This window comes from Bos javanicus, chromosome 3 (assembly GCF_032452875.1).
Source record: "Bos javanicus breed banteng chromosome 3, ARS-OSU_banteng_1.0, whole genome shotgun sequence".
Lineage (NCBI taxonomy): Eukaryota > Metazoa > Chordata > Mammalia > Artiodactyla > Bovidae > Bos > Bos javanicus.
Window position 1 is genome coordinate 7,773,078 of NC_083870.1, and position 14,640 is coordinate 7,787,717.

At 38.2% G+C, this 14,640-nt stretch overlaps 1 protein-coding gene across 2 annotated transcripts in view; it reads right to left on the bottom strand.

The window, feature by feature from the left end:
* ATF6 (activating transcription factor 6) overlaps window positions 1-14,640 on the bottom strand; it is a 234,191-nt gene that overhangs the window by 171,414 nt on the left and 48,137 nt on the right. For both annotated transcript variants that reach the window (XM_061400334.1, XM_061400327.1), the window contains exons 8-9: window positions 13,520-13,705; window positions 12,409-12,500 (exon numbers count right to left, since the gene is read on the bottom strand). In XM_061400334.1, the coding sequence (XP_061256318.1) occupies window positions 12,409-12,500; window positions 13,520-13,705 (278 nt within the window). The remainder of the gene's footprint in view (window positions 1-12,408; window positions 12,501-13,519; window positions 13,706-14,640) is intronic.

The window sequence follows — 14,640 nt, forward strand, 5'->3', positions numbered from 1 at the left end:
ACAATCAGAAAAAATAAAGAAAACAGAGTCAATTGTAAGAAGCCCAGGATTTGAGGGTTCAGCATAGTGGGGGGGACACATGTGTACCTGTGGGTGATTCACGTCAATGTATCGCAAAAACCACCACAATACTGGAAAGCAGTTATCCTCCAATTAAAATAAATCAATTAGCTAAAAAAAATTTCTTTGCCATTTTTATTTAATTTTTTTTAATTTTTTTTAATTTTATTTTTTAACTTTACAATATTGTATTCGTTTTGCCATATATCAACATAAAAGGGGGATAACTTCTTTTCCACTTCCGTGGAACCTTTTATATTATACTTTGGTTACTGTCAGGCATTATACATTTCCCTTGGAATGTTTATCTCTCCTTCTCTCCTTATAAATTTTTAATTTTACTCTCCTCTGTAAAAGTCTTTCTTTACAATAATTATCTCCATCTATTTCCCTCTTCTCAGTACAACACTCACAACATACACCAGTTACTTGGTACTTGCTATGACACATCCTTGCATTAGTCACTGTTTATGCTGTTCTCCTTCATTGTGAGCATGATGGCCTATGTGACCTGGACACAGTCCACCCTTTCAGCCTAACTGCTTACCATTCTCTACCATATAACCTACGTTCATTCACATTCAATCATTCATTTCACTTAGTCACTCAACTGTCATCCAACAAATATTTATCAAGTAGCTACAATATGTCAAACACAATCTAAAAGCAAGGTAAAATTTTTTTAATAATAAAAATAAATAAGAACAAGGTAAGCTCTAGCCATCCCTGACTGCAGCTTACTGTAGGTAACAGCCATCTTCCTTCACCTCTCCAAGCATTTATTCAGAATATTCCCTCTGCCTGGAAGGCCGTTCCCACTTTGTCACCATGATTAAACCTTTCCTCACAATTCAGTGCAACATGTATCTACAATGTACTACGCACAATACAGATGCTGAGAATATACGTATATTTCTTTAAAAAAAAAAAAGGAGGGAATTTCCTGGCAGTCCAGTGGTCAGGATTTGAAGCTCTCACTGCAGGAGTCCAGGTTCAATTCCTATTTGGGGAACTAAGATCCTGAAAGCCATGCAGCATGGCTGAAAGGACTCAAGGAGTCAATAACAGTGATGACAGACAGACCAACAAATAATCAGTAAAACGTGATACATTCTATTATATATATACAGGATAATATGGGAACACTAAAAAGAAATACTAAGCCGAACCCAGTCAAAAAATGGGCAGAAGACCTAAACAAACATTTCCTCAAAGAAGATATACAGATAGCCAATAGACATATGCTGCTGCTGCTAAGTCACTTCAGTCGTGTCCGATTCTGTGTGACCCCATAGACGGCAGCCCACCAGGCTCCCCCATCCCTGGGATTCTCCAGGCAAGAACACTGAAGTGGGCTGCCATTTCCTTCTCCAATAATAAACACATGAAAAGCTGCTTAACATCATTCATTATCAGAGAAATGCAAATCAAAACTAAAATGAGGTATCACCACACACAGGTCAGAATGGCCATTATCAAAAACCTACAAACAATAAATGCTGGAGAGGAGGTGCAGACAAAGGAACCCCCTTGCAGTGTTGGTGGGAATGTAAATTGATACAGCCACTATGGAGAACAGTGTGGAGATTCCTTAGAAGACTAGAAATAAAACCACCATATGAGCCAGCAATCCCACTACTGGGCATATACCCTGAGGAAACCACTATTCAAAAAGACACACATACCCCCAGTGTTCACTGCAGCACTACTGACAACAGCCAGGACACGGAAGCAACCTAGACACCCACTGACAGATGAGCAGATCAAGAAGCTGTGATACATACACACAACAGGATATTGCTCAATCATAAGAAAGAATGAATTTGTGTCAGCTGAACCTAGGTGGGTGAACCGAGAGCCTGTTACACAGAGTGAAGTAAGTCAGAAAGAGAAAAACAAAGATCATATATTAACACACATATACATATGGAATCTAGAAAAATGGTACTGCTGCTGCTGCTACTGCTACTGCTGCTAAGTCGCTTCAGTCGTGTCGGACTCTGTGCCACCCCATAGATGGCAGCCCACCAGGCTCCCCTGTCCCTGGGATTCTCCAGGCAAGAACACTGGAGTGGGTTGCCATTTCCTTCTCCAATGCATGAAAGTGAAAAGTGAAAGTGAAGTTGCTCAGTGATGTCCGACTCTTCGCGACCCCATGGGCTGCAGCCCACCAGGCTCCTCCATCCATGGGATTTTCCAGGCAAGAGTACTGGAGTGGGGTGCCATTGCCTTCTCCAGAAAAATGGTACTCATGAACATATTTACAGGGCAGGAAGAGAGACACAGACCAGGAGAACAGACCTGGGACACAGCAGAGGAAGGAGAGGGCGGGACCAACTGAAAGAGTAGCCCTGAAACATATATTACCACACATCAAGGGAAAGCCAGCAAGAACTTGCTGTGAGACGCAGGAGCTCAACCTGGTGCTCTGTGACAACCCAGAGCGGTGGGCTGGGTGGGGCCGGGAGGTTCAAGAGGGAGGGGAAATATGTACACTTATGGCTGATTCAGGTTCTTGTACAGCAGATATCAACACAACATTGGAAAGCAATTATCCTTTAATTAAAAAAATACTTAGCCTAGGGGTGAGTTCAATTTGCTCAATGCCAATTCTTAAATCTAAAAATAACAATTCCCTTGCTTTTCTTTATAGCTATACCATATATGCACATGCATACATAATGTACAGTTTTCCTGATTTGAACTTCATATAATCATATTTTAAATATTTTTCTGCAATTTGTTTTTCCCACACAGCATAGTGCTTCCTACAAAGTCTGATAAACAGCATTTTAATATCTAATTTAATATCAAATTTTGTTATGACTTCTTCTTTGATCTATGGGTTATTTAGAACTGTGCCTTTTAATTTTTAGTGGTTTAGAAGTTCTAAGTTTCATCTTTTTTATTATTGATTTCCAGCTTAATTGCCGACAGTGAATATATTCCATATGTTAATTTTTGAAATTTGCTGATATTTCCCTTATGGCCTAGTACAAATTAATTTTTTAACACTTTCACATATGGTTGGAAAAACTGTATTGACAGATGCAGTTGTATATACATATGGCCACCAGATCAAATTTAATAATGGCAATAATCAAATCTTCTGTATCTTTGCAGATTTTCTTATCTATGTGGTCGATGAATTATTGAGAGAGGTATGCTAAAATTTCCCACTATGGCAGCAGAAGGTCAATTTTATCCTGTAGGTCTGTCAGTAATTGTTTACAAGGAATATTACTGGGAACATACTAATTTAGAATTATAATATCTTCCTGGTAAACTAAACCTTTAAATCAACATGTAGTGACTAAGTCTAACACTGCTTTTCTCCTTAAAGTATATGTGTCTGATGCTAGGCTTTCTTTTGACTACTAGTTGTTTTTTCCATCCTCTGACCACCTACTTTTTTGTAGCTTTATGCTTTTAGGTGTTTCTCTTATAAACAGCATAAAGCCCAATTTTGCTTTTCTCCCCAATCCAGTCTGACAATCTTTGCTTTCTAAATGCAGAGTTCAGTACATTTCCACTCATTGTGATTACAGAAAATATTCTAGATTCATTTTTACTACAGTATTTTGTGCTTTCGTAATTGAGCTGTTTATTTCTCTCTTAATGCCATCTTTTGGAATGAATCTGTCCACCTCATTCCACGATACACTAGACTTAGCAATGATATATTCTATTTTGCTAGAGGTTACCCTTCAAAACTTTAAAATATCAATTTAACACTCTAAACATAGTCATTATCTTTACCTACTTCTCAAACAATACAAACTTTGAATACGTTAAGTTCAGCTACACCCCTCACAATTTATCAGTTATTATTATCCAGAAATTACAGTAGTCCCCCTTTATCTGTGGTATTGCTTTCTGCAGTTTCAATTACCTGTGGGTAACCACAGACTTCCCTGATGGTACAGTGGATAAGCCAATGCAGAGGACACAGGTTTGATCCCTAGTCCAGGAAGCTCAACTGCTGAAGCCTGCTCCCTCTAGGGCCTGCGAGCCACAACTACTGAGCTCCTGGCTGCAACCACTGCAGCCTGCAGACCAAGAGCCTACGCTCTATAAGAGAAGCCACCGCAGGAAGAAGGCAGCACACGGCAACCAGAGAGTAGCCCTTGCTTTTTGCAACTAGAGAAAATCTGAGCCCAGCAACAGACTCAGTGCAGCCTAAAAAAATAAAAATATATGAAACATACCAGAAATAAACAATTATTGTTTTAAGTTGCGCACTGAGTAGCATGATGAAATCTTGAACTGTCCTGCTCAGTCCCACCCTTAAAGACGTCAGTTATCCCTTTGCTCAGTGTATCCCGCTGGTAAGTCACTTTGCAGACATCTCAGATACCAGGTCAACTGTCACAGTATCGATACTGCAGTGCTTGTGTTCAAGTAACCCTCATTTTACTTAATAATGGCAAACAAGTGCAGGAGCAGTGATGCTGGCAATCTGTGCATGCCAAAGAGAAGCCATAAAGTGCTTCCTTTATTTGAAAAGGTCAGGTTCTCTACTTAATAAGAAAAGGAAAAAAATTGTATACTGAGGTTGCTAAGACCTATGTAAGAACAAATCTTCTATCCATGAAACTGCGAAGAAGGGAAAGAAATCATACTAGTTTCATCATCACATCTCAAGCTGCAGAAGTTACGGCCACAGTGTATAAATGCTTAGTTAAAATGGAAAAGGTACTAATTGCTACCATAAGCTATTTTGAGAGAGAAACAGGTCACATTCATATAATTTTTCTTACAGTATATTGTTATAACTATTCTATTTTATCATTAGTTACTGCTTTTATTCTTACTGTGCCTAGAAATTAAACTTTATCATGGGTATGTACATATGGAAACAACATAGTGTGTGTGTGTATATACATATGTAGTATTCCATACTATCCATGATTTTAACCATCCATGAGGGGTCTTGGAACATACCCCCCAAGGATAAGTGGGGGGAGCTAATACTAAATTTCTGTCTTGATTTGTTTTAGACACTGTTAATGTTTTATACCATCAACTTGTTTTAGTTTCATCCATAAAAGATTTGAACGCTTTCAGTAAATATTTTGGAACTAAAAAAAAAAAAAGTTTCGTTCACATTTATTATTTTTGTTGTTATTGCTGGCTACTCATTTCTAGGTCTCAAAATCTTTTGAGTCCATTTTCCTTCTTCCTTAATTCCCTGACACTTCTGAAGACTACAAAAGATTTTGGATGTCCCTCAAATCTGGTCTTATCTAATGTTTCTTCATGATAAAATCCAGGTTATGGATTTTTGGCAAGATTATCCCAAAAGTGATACTGTGCCCTTTCAGTGCATCACATCAGGAGGTACAAGATGTCAGTACATCTCATGACTGATTATTGATTATTGGTTACTTTGATTATTTAGTTATGGCAGTATAACCCCATGCCTCTTAATAGTGCTCATGTTTTCCATCTCTATGTTTCTATGTTACATTCTGCATAATTTTTTCAGCTCCATCTTCCCATTTACTATTTATTTCTCCAAATGTGTCTAATTTTTTGTTTTAACATGTGCATTACTTTTCTAATTCAAACTTTTTAATTATCACATTTCCAGATTTTTTTCAAAATGTCCTGATCAATTCTGATAGTCTTTTGTTCTTTCATCTTACTTTAACTCCCTCTTTTAACATACTTATATTTTGTATCTATTAATTCAAATATCTGTAGTCTTTCAGAGTGTCACTCTGTAGTTTATTTCCTCTAACTCTTGCTCACGGTAGCCTGTTTGCTGGTGTGTTTAATAATTTGGAGGAGGTGCGGGGATGCGGATTCATGTTCAATTGAAATCCTACCTTTGGCAATTTTTTTAGATGTCTATTTAAAGTGCCTTTCTTTGAGAAGGACTGGCATTTGCTTTGGGCAAGAGACTAGTAGTAGCACCAACAGAGGATCTCTTAAACTAGATTTTTGTCTTGGTTTTTTGGAGGCCACACAAGTAGTAGAAACTCAGGCTCAAACCAGCATGAGTTAGGGCCTGTGGTAAAGAGAAAATTTTTTTAAAATTCTACTCACAGTCAAGGTACTTTGCAACACTCCCCCTCTGAGGTATGGTAATCTACTTTTTTTTCTTTTAGCAACCAAGAATGGTATTCTTTGGAAGTCCTGACTTTATTTGGGTGGGCGTAGGAGGGCTTCAGTTGCGACTTTTCACTTTGCTTAGGTCCAGAGCTCTCTTTCCCGTTCCCAGATGCTAGGCCAAAAGGATAAGGAAATAACTCCAGGACAAACACTACTTCCAATGATAGCTTACTACATGGATTCATGTTAGCTTGGCTATTTCTGGCTTCCAAGAAATCCTTCCTTTTTCCTCAGTTCAGCCATGAAATAAGAGTTTTGACTTGTTTTTTAACCTAGCATTTTCTGGTATACTAAAATGCAAAGTTTCTCTGTACCTCTAGCCCGCCATATTGCCAAAAACAGACATCTTTAAGGTTTTTTTGAATAATGATAGGGAAAAAAAATGCTTTAGGGTTTAGTAGAAAAGGCAGAGTTTTTAATGATAATTTTTAAAAAGAGATCTGGATTAAATTTCAGGTTCTTTATAAACTATGACTAATAATCATAGACTCAACCTCGATGAGTAGAAAGTGAGAAGAGGGTTTCCTACCAATTCATTTGTCCTGTTTGGTTATTCCCTGCTGCCTAGAGTTACTGTTTTTATAGACCACCCAGAATAGGCCAGTTCCTTGAATTCTGTGCCAAAAATCACTAGATGCCCCCTTTACCATCCACACAATATCAATAAGGTCAGAAAAATTAACCCTTTTAACTATATTTAGTTTATTTTCTTTTTCGGTGTAATAACTATTCGGGTACACAAAACTCTTCAAACTAGTCAGTTTTGCTTACACATTACTTTGACAAAACTCTGTTACTTTAGACATAAGGTGTATTTACATTTCATCACCAAGTGCCTTCAGGAAATGTTTCTTAAGGCATACCTATATTTGGCAAACGTGTGTTATATATTTTTTCACTTGGACCCATACCAGTAAGGCACAAAAGTTCAATTCTCCACTGAACATCTGAAACAACATTAACAACACTATTACGGTAATGTGATCTCTTCTGAAAGAGTTCAGGTTCCTAAATCTAAAATGCTTTTGAAATCTCTGATTAAAATGTCTATTTGTCTGGCCAGACTTAGTTTTCCGGTACCTGAGAAAAGTTGAGTTAGAACTCATGGTCTGTTATTTAAAAGCCTATGCAGTTTCTATATCAATTAAAGCAGAATAATGCTTGCTTTATATATACATATATATATATACACACACACACAAGGCCACGGATGTGGAAGTTGTTCAATAAATATCTTCCAGGTGGTACTAATAAGGTTCAACTAGGGAGTTCCTGTTCCTCTTGCAGACTCCCAGGCCTGAGAAGATCCTCTGTCTCGCAGTGAAAAAGACTGCAAACAGTGAGGTCAATTAAGAAATACTTCTGAATAATATACATGATGGAACATCTTCATCCCCCACATTTGCTTCAGGGGTAGATCTCAGTCTTTCAAGTCATTGTTGCTCTCTAGCTTTGATATTTCACTGTTTGTGCCGAATTTTCTCCAGAAGAAATAATTCCAGCTTTGTATGAGTTTTGTAGCCATTTCTTTCCTATTTCCTTCTTGGTGTCTGAGATATTCCAACTTGTTAAGACATCTTGATATTTCTTCATTCCTTCTAGTTCTTCTCTGTTTTTTTTTATCTTCAGTCTAAGCCTTTTAAACATGTTTTTAAAATCTGAACAGTTGCTGATATTCCCATTACTTCTTGGCTTTCTGTTCCTAAAGCTTCACATAAAGACAGGCATAGATTTCCTTGGGTTGCTTCTCAGGATTTTCAAGTATTTCAACTTTCTCTCATTCTTATTTATTCTTTTTGTACTATCCATCTAATTTTTTAAACACAAACCTTTATTGATAAATTGAGACCACTATCCCCTCCATCCATAATGGGTCAATCTACTTGCTCATGGAAATAAGACCCATCCTTTGATACACCCATCACCTCAGCATCTGTGAAGATCAGTAATTCATTAAAAGTTTTTTGTTCCTGTCTTATCTTTCAAATCTCTATTGACTTATACAGACTTTCACAACAGGACATACCCAACACCATTCTCACTTCCTGAAGCAAAATTCTACTGTCTTTATTCGTTCATCAAATGCTACTACAAAAAGTCACTGTGACTACCATTATCAGAGTTATTGATGTTCCTTCAAGAATATGCTATCTTTACACAATACCTACATAATCTTTTTTCATATTACAATTGTTTACATATGTGCTTCTCTTACTAGACATGCTTTTATTCATGTGTACATTCCTGGTTCCTTGCTCAGCACCTGGCAAACATATAAAAATATATGCTGTAGGTCTGACTGAAAAAACAATGAGCCTCACCTCAGAGAGCCTAGATAACAAATGAGGAACTAAAAGCACACAGCTTTTAAGAAATCATATAAATGTGTATCTCTGAGATTCCGTGGTAGTATAGTGGATAGGAATCCGCCTGCCAATGGACGGGACGTGAGTTCTATCCTAGTCCAGGAAGATTCCACATGCCGAGGGCCAATTAAAGCCTGCGTGCCACAAAGACTGAGACTGCGGGCTGCTACTGAAGCCCACACACCTAGGCCTGTGCAATGCAACAAAAAGAGCCACCGAAGTAAGAAGCCCACACACCACAACAGAGAGCAGGCCCTGCTCACCGCAACCTGCACTCACGGAGCTCCGTCTGGTACTGAGGGTCCCAGTATAAAATGCACTCAACTTTTGAGAGTTGCACTCATGTTGATGAGTGCAGAAGAATTGATGCTTTTGAACTGTGGTGCTGGAGAAGACTCTTGAGAGTCCCTTGGACTGCAAGGAGATCCAACCAGTCCATCCTAAAGGAAATCAGTCCTAATATTCATTGGAAGGACTGATGCTGAAGCTGAAACCCCAATCCTTTGGAAACCTGATGCGAAGAACTGACTCATTGGAAAAGACCCTGAGGCTGGGAAAGATTGAAGGCAGGAGGAGAAGGGGACGACAGAGGATGAGATGGTTAGATGGCATCACCGACTCAATGGACATGAGTCTGAGCAAACTCCAGGAGTTGGTGATGGACAGGGAAACCTGGTGTGCTGCAGTCCATGGGGTCAAAAGAGTTGGACACGAGTGAGCGACTGAACTAACTGATGACTTTATATTCACTCCATAGTAATCTAATTCACTTTATTCAAGTAATTTAATTATATTCAAGTTCCTAAATCAGGATGACAAAGTTTTCATTAGCACGTCTCTTGTCTCCTATATTAATCAAAAGATAGATCTTCTTAAATAAAGAAGTTGCACTCCTTGGGACTTCCTTGATTCTTCAATGGTTAAGAATCTGCCTTGCAATGCAGGGGACAGGGGCTTTGATCCCTGGTTGGGGAGCTAAGATCCCACATGCTATGGGACAGCTAAGCCCACACACAACAACTACTGAGCCCGCACACGCACACTGGAACCCTTGTGACACAACTAGGGGCCCACATGCTACAACTAGGAAGTCCGTGCACCACAACGAAAGACCCTGCATGCCGCAACTGAGACCTGATGCAGTGAAATAAATTAGTATTTTTTTAAAAAAGAAAAAGGAGTCCAGTTCTCACACACAAAAACAAAAGAATTTTAATATAAAGGATACGGGTAAAATGTCAAAAATAAATAATGAAAAAAGCAATAAATTTTTTTTTAATAATGCAAATGCTTATTTTAGGTATCTCTTCAGCATGTTTTATGTAACTTGTCTAGTATAGTGTCAACTTTCAAAAATAAGTCAACTTGAAATCATGACTTTTCACCGAGCTATCTTAGTTAACCAATTAAAAAGCGAGGTCTCTGGGACTCCATGAAGAGATTTCAAATGCTCTGGGGAATTGTGCTAACATCGAACAACAACCAGAGTCCAATATGAGATCGACTTCATTTTTAGAAAACAACTACATAGAAATAAAATGGGAATGACCTGGTTTGGCTATCAAACATGTGAACAGGAGGTTCATTATACTATTATACTATTTTCTCTGTTTAAAATCGTCATAAATAAAAAAGAGATTATTATTATTCAACTTATAATTCCTTTCAGTTCTCAACTAATTTTAATACAGATTTCACTCCTATCCCTAATAAATCTGCTTTCCAAGATTACCACTGACCTGCTAATCACCAAATTCAGTATTTTCATCTCAGTTTTCTGCCTCTCCCAAGCCCTCAACATGTGATACCACTGCTCAAGCCCCTCCTGAAACTCTTTTCATCCTTGGCTTCAGAAAATCATTTTCTTCTCATTCTGTCCCCAATCCTATTCACTTTGAGTGTCTTTCCCTGGGTCTATCTATTGTTCATGCTGAGTCACTCAGATTCTTATTATTCTTCTTCCTCTATTTTTCTCCTTGGATAATCTCAGCTACTCCACTAACATCTCTGTCTATCTATCAGATAATTGGTAGGGAGGGGTTGGGGGCAAGAGGAGAAGGGGACAACAGAGGATGACATGGCTGGATGGCATCACTGACTCGATGGACGTGAGTCTGGGTGAAGTCCGGGAGTTGGTGATGGACAGGGAGGCCTGGCGTGCTGCGGTTCATGGGGTCGCAAAGAGTCAGACATGACTGAGCGACTGAACTGAACTGAATATCTAGGCATTACCTCAAATTTCCCAATATCTAGTCACTATCTCAAATTTATACTAACAATAGAAACCATTATTTTCCACCATGAAATTATTCATCTTTATATGTTGGCTACTTCATATAAGAGTATCACCATTTGGTCCCTCAAGAGAGAAATTTTGGAATTATGTTTCCTTTCTCTCTTTTCCTCCTCACATTCCACACTGTATTCATCATCAAATCCCACAGAGTTTACATCAGAGATGTACCCTGGGATAGGCCATCCTTTCCATCACCATAGTCCAAGTTTAGACTCTTGTCTATTGCTTTACATACATCAACAGAATCCCATGCTGTCTCTGTCAACAGTTTCTCCTCCATCCAAACCATTTTCAATAGCACCCTCAGAGTCATTTTAGTCATCTTCCTAAGATACGAAACTGATTATGTTACCCTCTGCCTAAAAACCCAGGAATGACTGGTTTATAGTAGCACTGAATACAGCAGCATACTAAGCCCTTCATTATCTGGCCTCACTTGTATCACCAGCTATATTTCCTCACACACACTTCTACATACATAAAATGCACCGGATTTTTCACTTTTTTTCTGAACTTGTCAGACATTTCATAACTGTGCCTCTTATCATGCTGCTCCCTTGGCATGCCTCTCCCGTACTTTCCACCAGGCAAACGATCGTCGTACTGTAAGATTCAGCTTCCTCTATGGGATTTCCCTCATCATTCTGGCATTCAACAAAAGAAAATGTTTTGTGCATCTATCAATATGACATGAACCTTCTCCTCAAGGAATGCATATTCTGGTTTATATTCTTTTAGTACTTTGTTCATACTGAAGTTATGACATTTATCACATTATGCTATAGTCATCCTGCCACACGTCTCTCCTCCCAGCTGGATCATGAGATCTTTAAAGGCACGGCCCCTGTCTAACTACTCTTTGACTCCCCAACATCTAGGATGCTGACTTTGTTCATGTGCAGAGTATGCCATGGTTAGTGGGAATCTGAAAAAGATGATTTTTAAGATCCCTTTGAATTCTAGTATTCTATAATTTCAACATTAATGCAGCACTTCTTAGTTGTGATTTAGCTGAAAACCTGTGTCAAATACAGCTAGAATGCTTAAAATATTTATATTAATTCCTGTTCCAAACCTACGGAAGAGGAAACAGAATTACTGCTCTAGTTAGGGAAGAAATCATTCAAGTGCCTTATAATCACTGACACTCAAGTATCATAGTATTGAGGGAGGTAATATTATAATTACATTTTAAAGGTAAGTAATTGAGGCATAGAGAGATTAAGTAACTTGAATAAGACAACAAAGTTACTAAGCTAGGTGGGGAAGCTAGGATTTGAACTCAGTCTAATTTCAAGGCCCATGATCTTTTTCAGTTCAGTATTATGCTTAACAGTGCTCTGTTTAATAACTTAAGGCTTCCTTCATTTAAAAAAAACATGAACTTTACTTTCTGCCAGACCTACATGAAGAACAAGAAAGAGGAACCAATCTTTCTTCTGTTATCTTGCCTCTGAGGAGGAAAAAACAAATCCATTTTTCCCTAGTTTATGACTAGAGCAAAAATAATAAATAATAAGAATTCAAATTTCTAGCATTAGTATCCAAAACAAATATCTATACACTTACCTCATGGGTCCATAGTTCAATATTACAAATGCCAAAACTATCATCACACAGATAGCTCTTCGCTTCGGACTAGGAACTTTAAGCCTCTGGTTCTAAAGAAAATGATCATATTAAATACAATTGAATTACACATCAGTCTCACAAAAAGCAACATCTAAGATAATAATAACCCTCCTCTTTACCAGTTATGAGAATGCTTAAATGAAAACCAAAATGCAAATATGAGGAAAGAATACTTTTCAAAAGACTAAGGAGAGGAGTAGGAGAGAAGAGACACAGCAGCCCTTGTTACAGAGGCCTCTTCACCCAAAGGAAGAAGTCAACAATTTTATGTTTTTATGAATCTTCAAAGAATCCCAAGACACTGTACTTTAGTAATCTGTCTCTCTCTTAAATCACTGTTTTCAGTAACATAATGGAATATTCCCATGTGCTCAGGGTAAGATAGAAAGAGCAATGTAAGAAGCCAGTCTCCGGTGGTCAGGACTCCACGCTTCCACTGCAGGGAGCATGGGTTTGGTCCCTGGTCAGGGAATGAAGATCCCACATGCTGCCCTGCACAGTCAAACAAAAACGTCCCATTTACTAGGCAGAGGCATCTGTTTGGTTCAAGAAAGCACTGCAGTAGGAAATTCTGAAGGCAGCAGATTTCATGAACAGAACTGAGGTGATTATCCTCATTGGGATGCATAGCAACGAAATACAAAGTATAGCATAGTGGTTGGGTGAACTGAGAACACATTAAATTTTTAAATTTTGTATTGTTTACTCTTTTAAAAGGGAAGACCTAGTGGGACTACTTAGGAGACCTGATGTGATTCATTTAGTCAAAAAAAAAAAAAAAAAAACAGAGAAAGGGTGCTATGATAATAAGGGAGAAGAAACCCAGGAAAAGGAGACAATTTTTATACACAGCTTGGGAGGTACAATTCCAAAGCTCCTCTTTCCAACATTTTATCCTTATGACAAATGTTTTTGGGCTTATTGTGCCTGCCTTTTCCTATTATTATTTTACAAAATTTAATTTAAAATGTAAAATTTCCAATTGCTTTATCAGGAAAAAAAAATACTTCAACCCATCATCTCGCCTCTATCACTAACTAGCACTCACCTCTGATACAACTTCATCCAGTTGCCGCTTCAGGGAACCATTCTCTTTCTTCAGCTTCTCATTCTCCAAAAGGGCTGCCTTTAACCTTGCCTCTAAGCCTAGCATGTATTCTTTCTTCTTCTTGCGGGACTGACAAGCTGACTCTCGATTTTTAATCATACGTTGCTGTCTCCTTAACACAGCAATCTAGGAAAAGTTACAGTAAATCAAAAATAGTTGGATTTTAGAATCACATCAGTGAAGAATATACTGATTTTTATAATTATCTTTAAACAAATTGTTCAAAAGATAGCTTATTGGTTGTTTTTAAAAAAATACTCAAATGAAATAAACTGAAATCAAATGATTAAATAAGGCCTTCTAAAACCTGTTAAATGATTTCTTCTGGTGTTTTCACCAGAAATAAGACTTATTTATTGATAAATAATAAATAAGATTTATTTATTGATCTTCCCACTTTCCCTTTAGAAATACTATTTATATGTATACATACAGCTTTAATCTATATCAGAGGCCCTGAATTACTTGACTGTTTTTCGGAACCATCTATCCAGTTACTTATAGGGCCACTTCTGCTGGTAGAGTTACCATCACTTCAAATTCACCACATGCCAACTGAATTCATTATCTCCCTCTACCTATTCTTTAAAACCTACTGATTTTCTATCAATGGTATCTCTCAGGATATAAAGGAAGGTGTGTCCTGTAACCTATTTTTCTTTCATTCCCTACCATATTAACTCATCTCCAGACTACTGCAACAGCTTTCTAACTACTTCAGCTGGCTTGAAGCTCCTTCTGTCTACAATTTTTAAGATAACTTTCTTCTCCTAAAAACATTTTAATCTTGCTGCTGCTGCTGCTAAGTCGCTTCAGTCATGCCCGACTCTGTGTGACCCCAGAGACAGCAGCCCACCAGGCTCCCCCGTCCCTGGGATTCTCCAGGCAAGAACACTGGAGTGGGCTGCCACCTCCCTCTCCAATGCATGAAAGCAAAAAGTGAAAGTGAAGTCGCTCAGTCGTGTCTGACTCCTAGCTACCCCATGGACTGCAGCCTACCAGGCTCCTCTGTCCATGGGATTTGCCAGGCAAGAGTACTGGAGTGGGGTGCCATTGCCTTC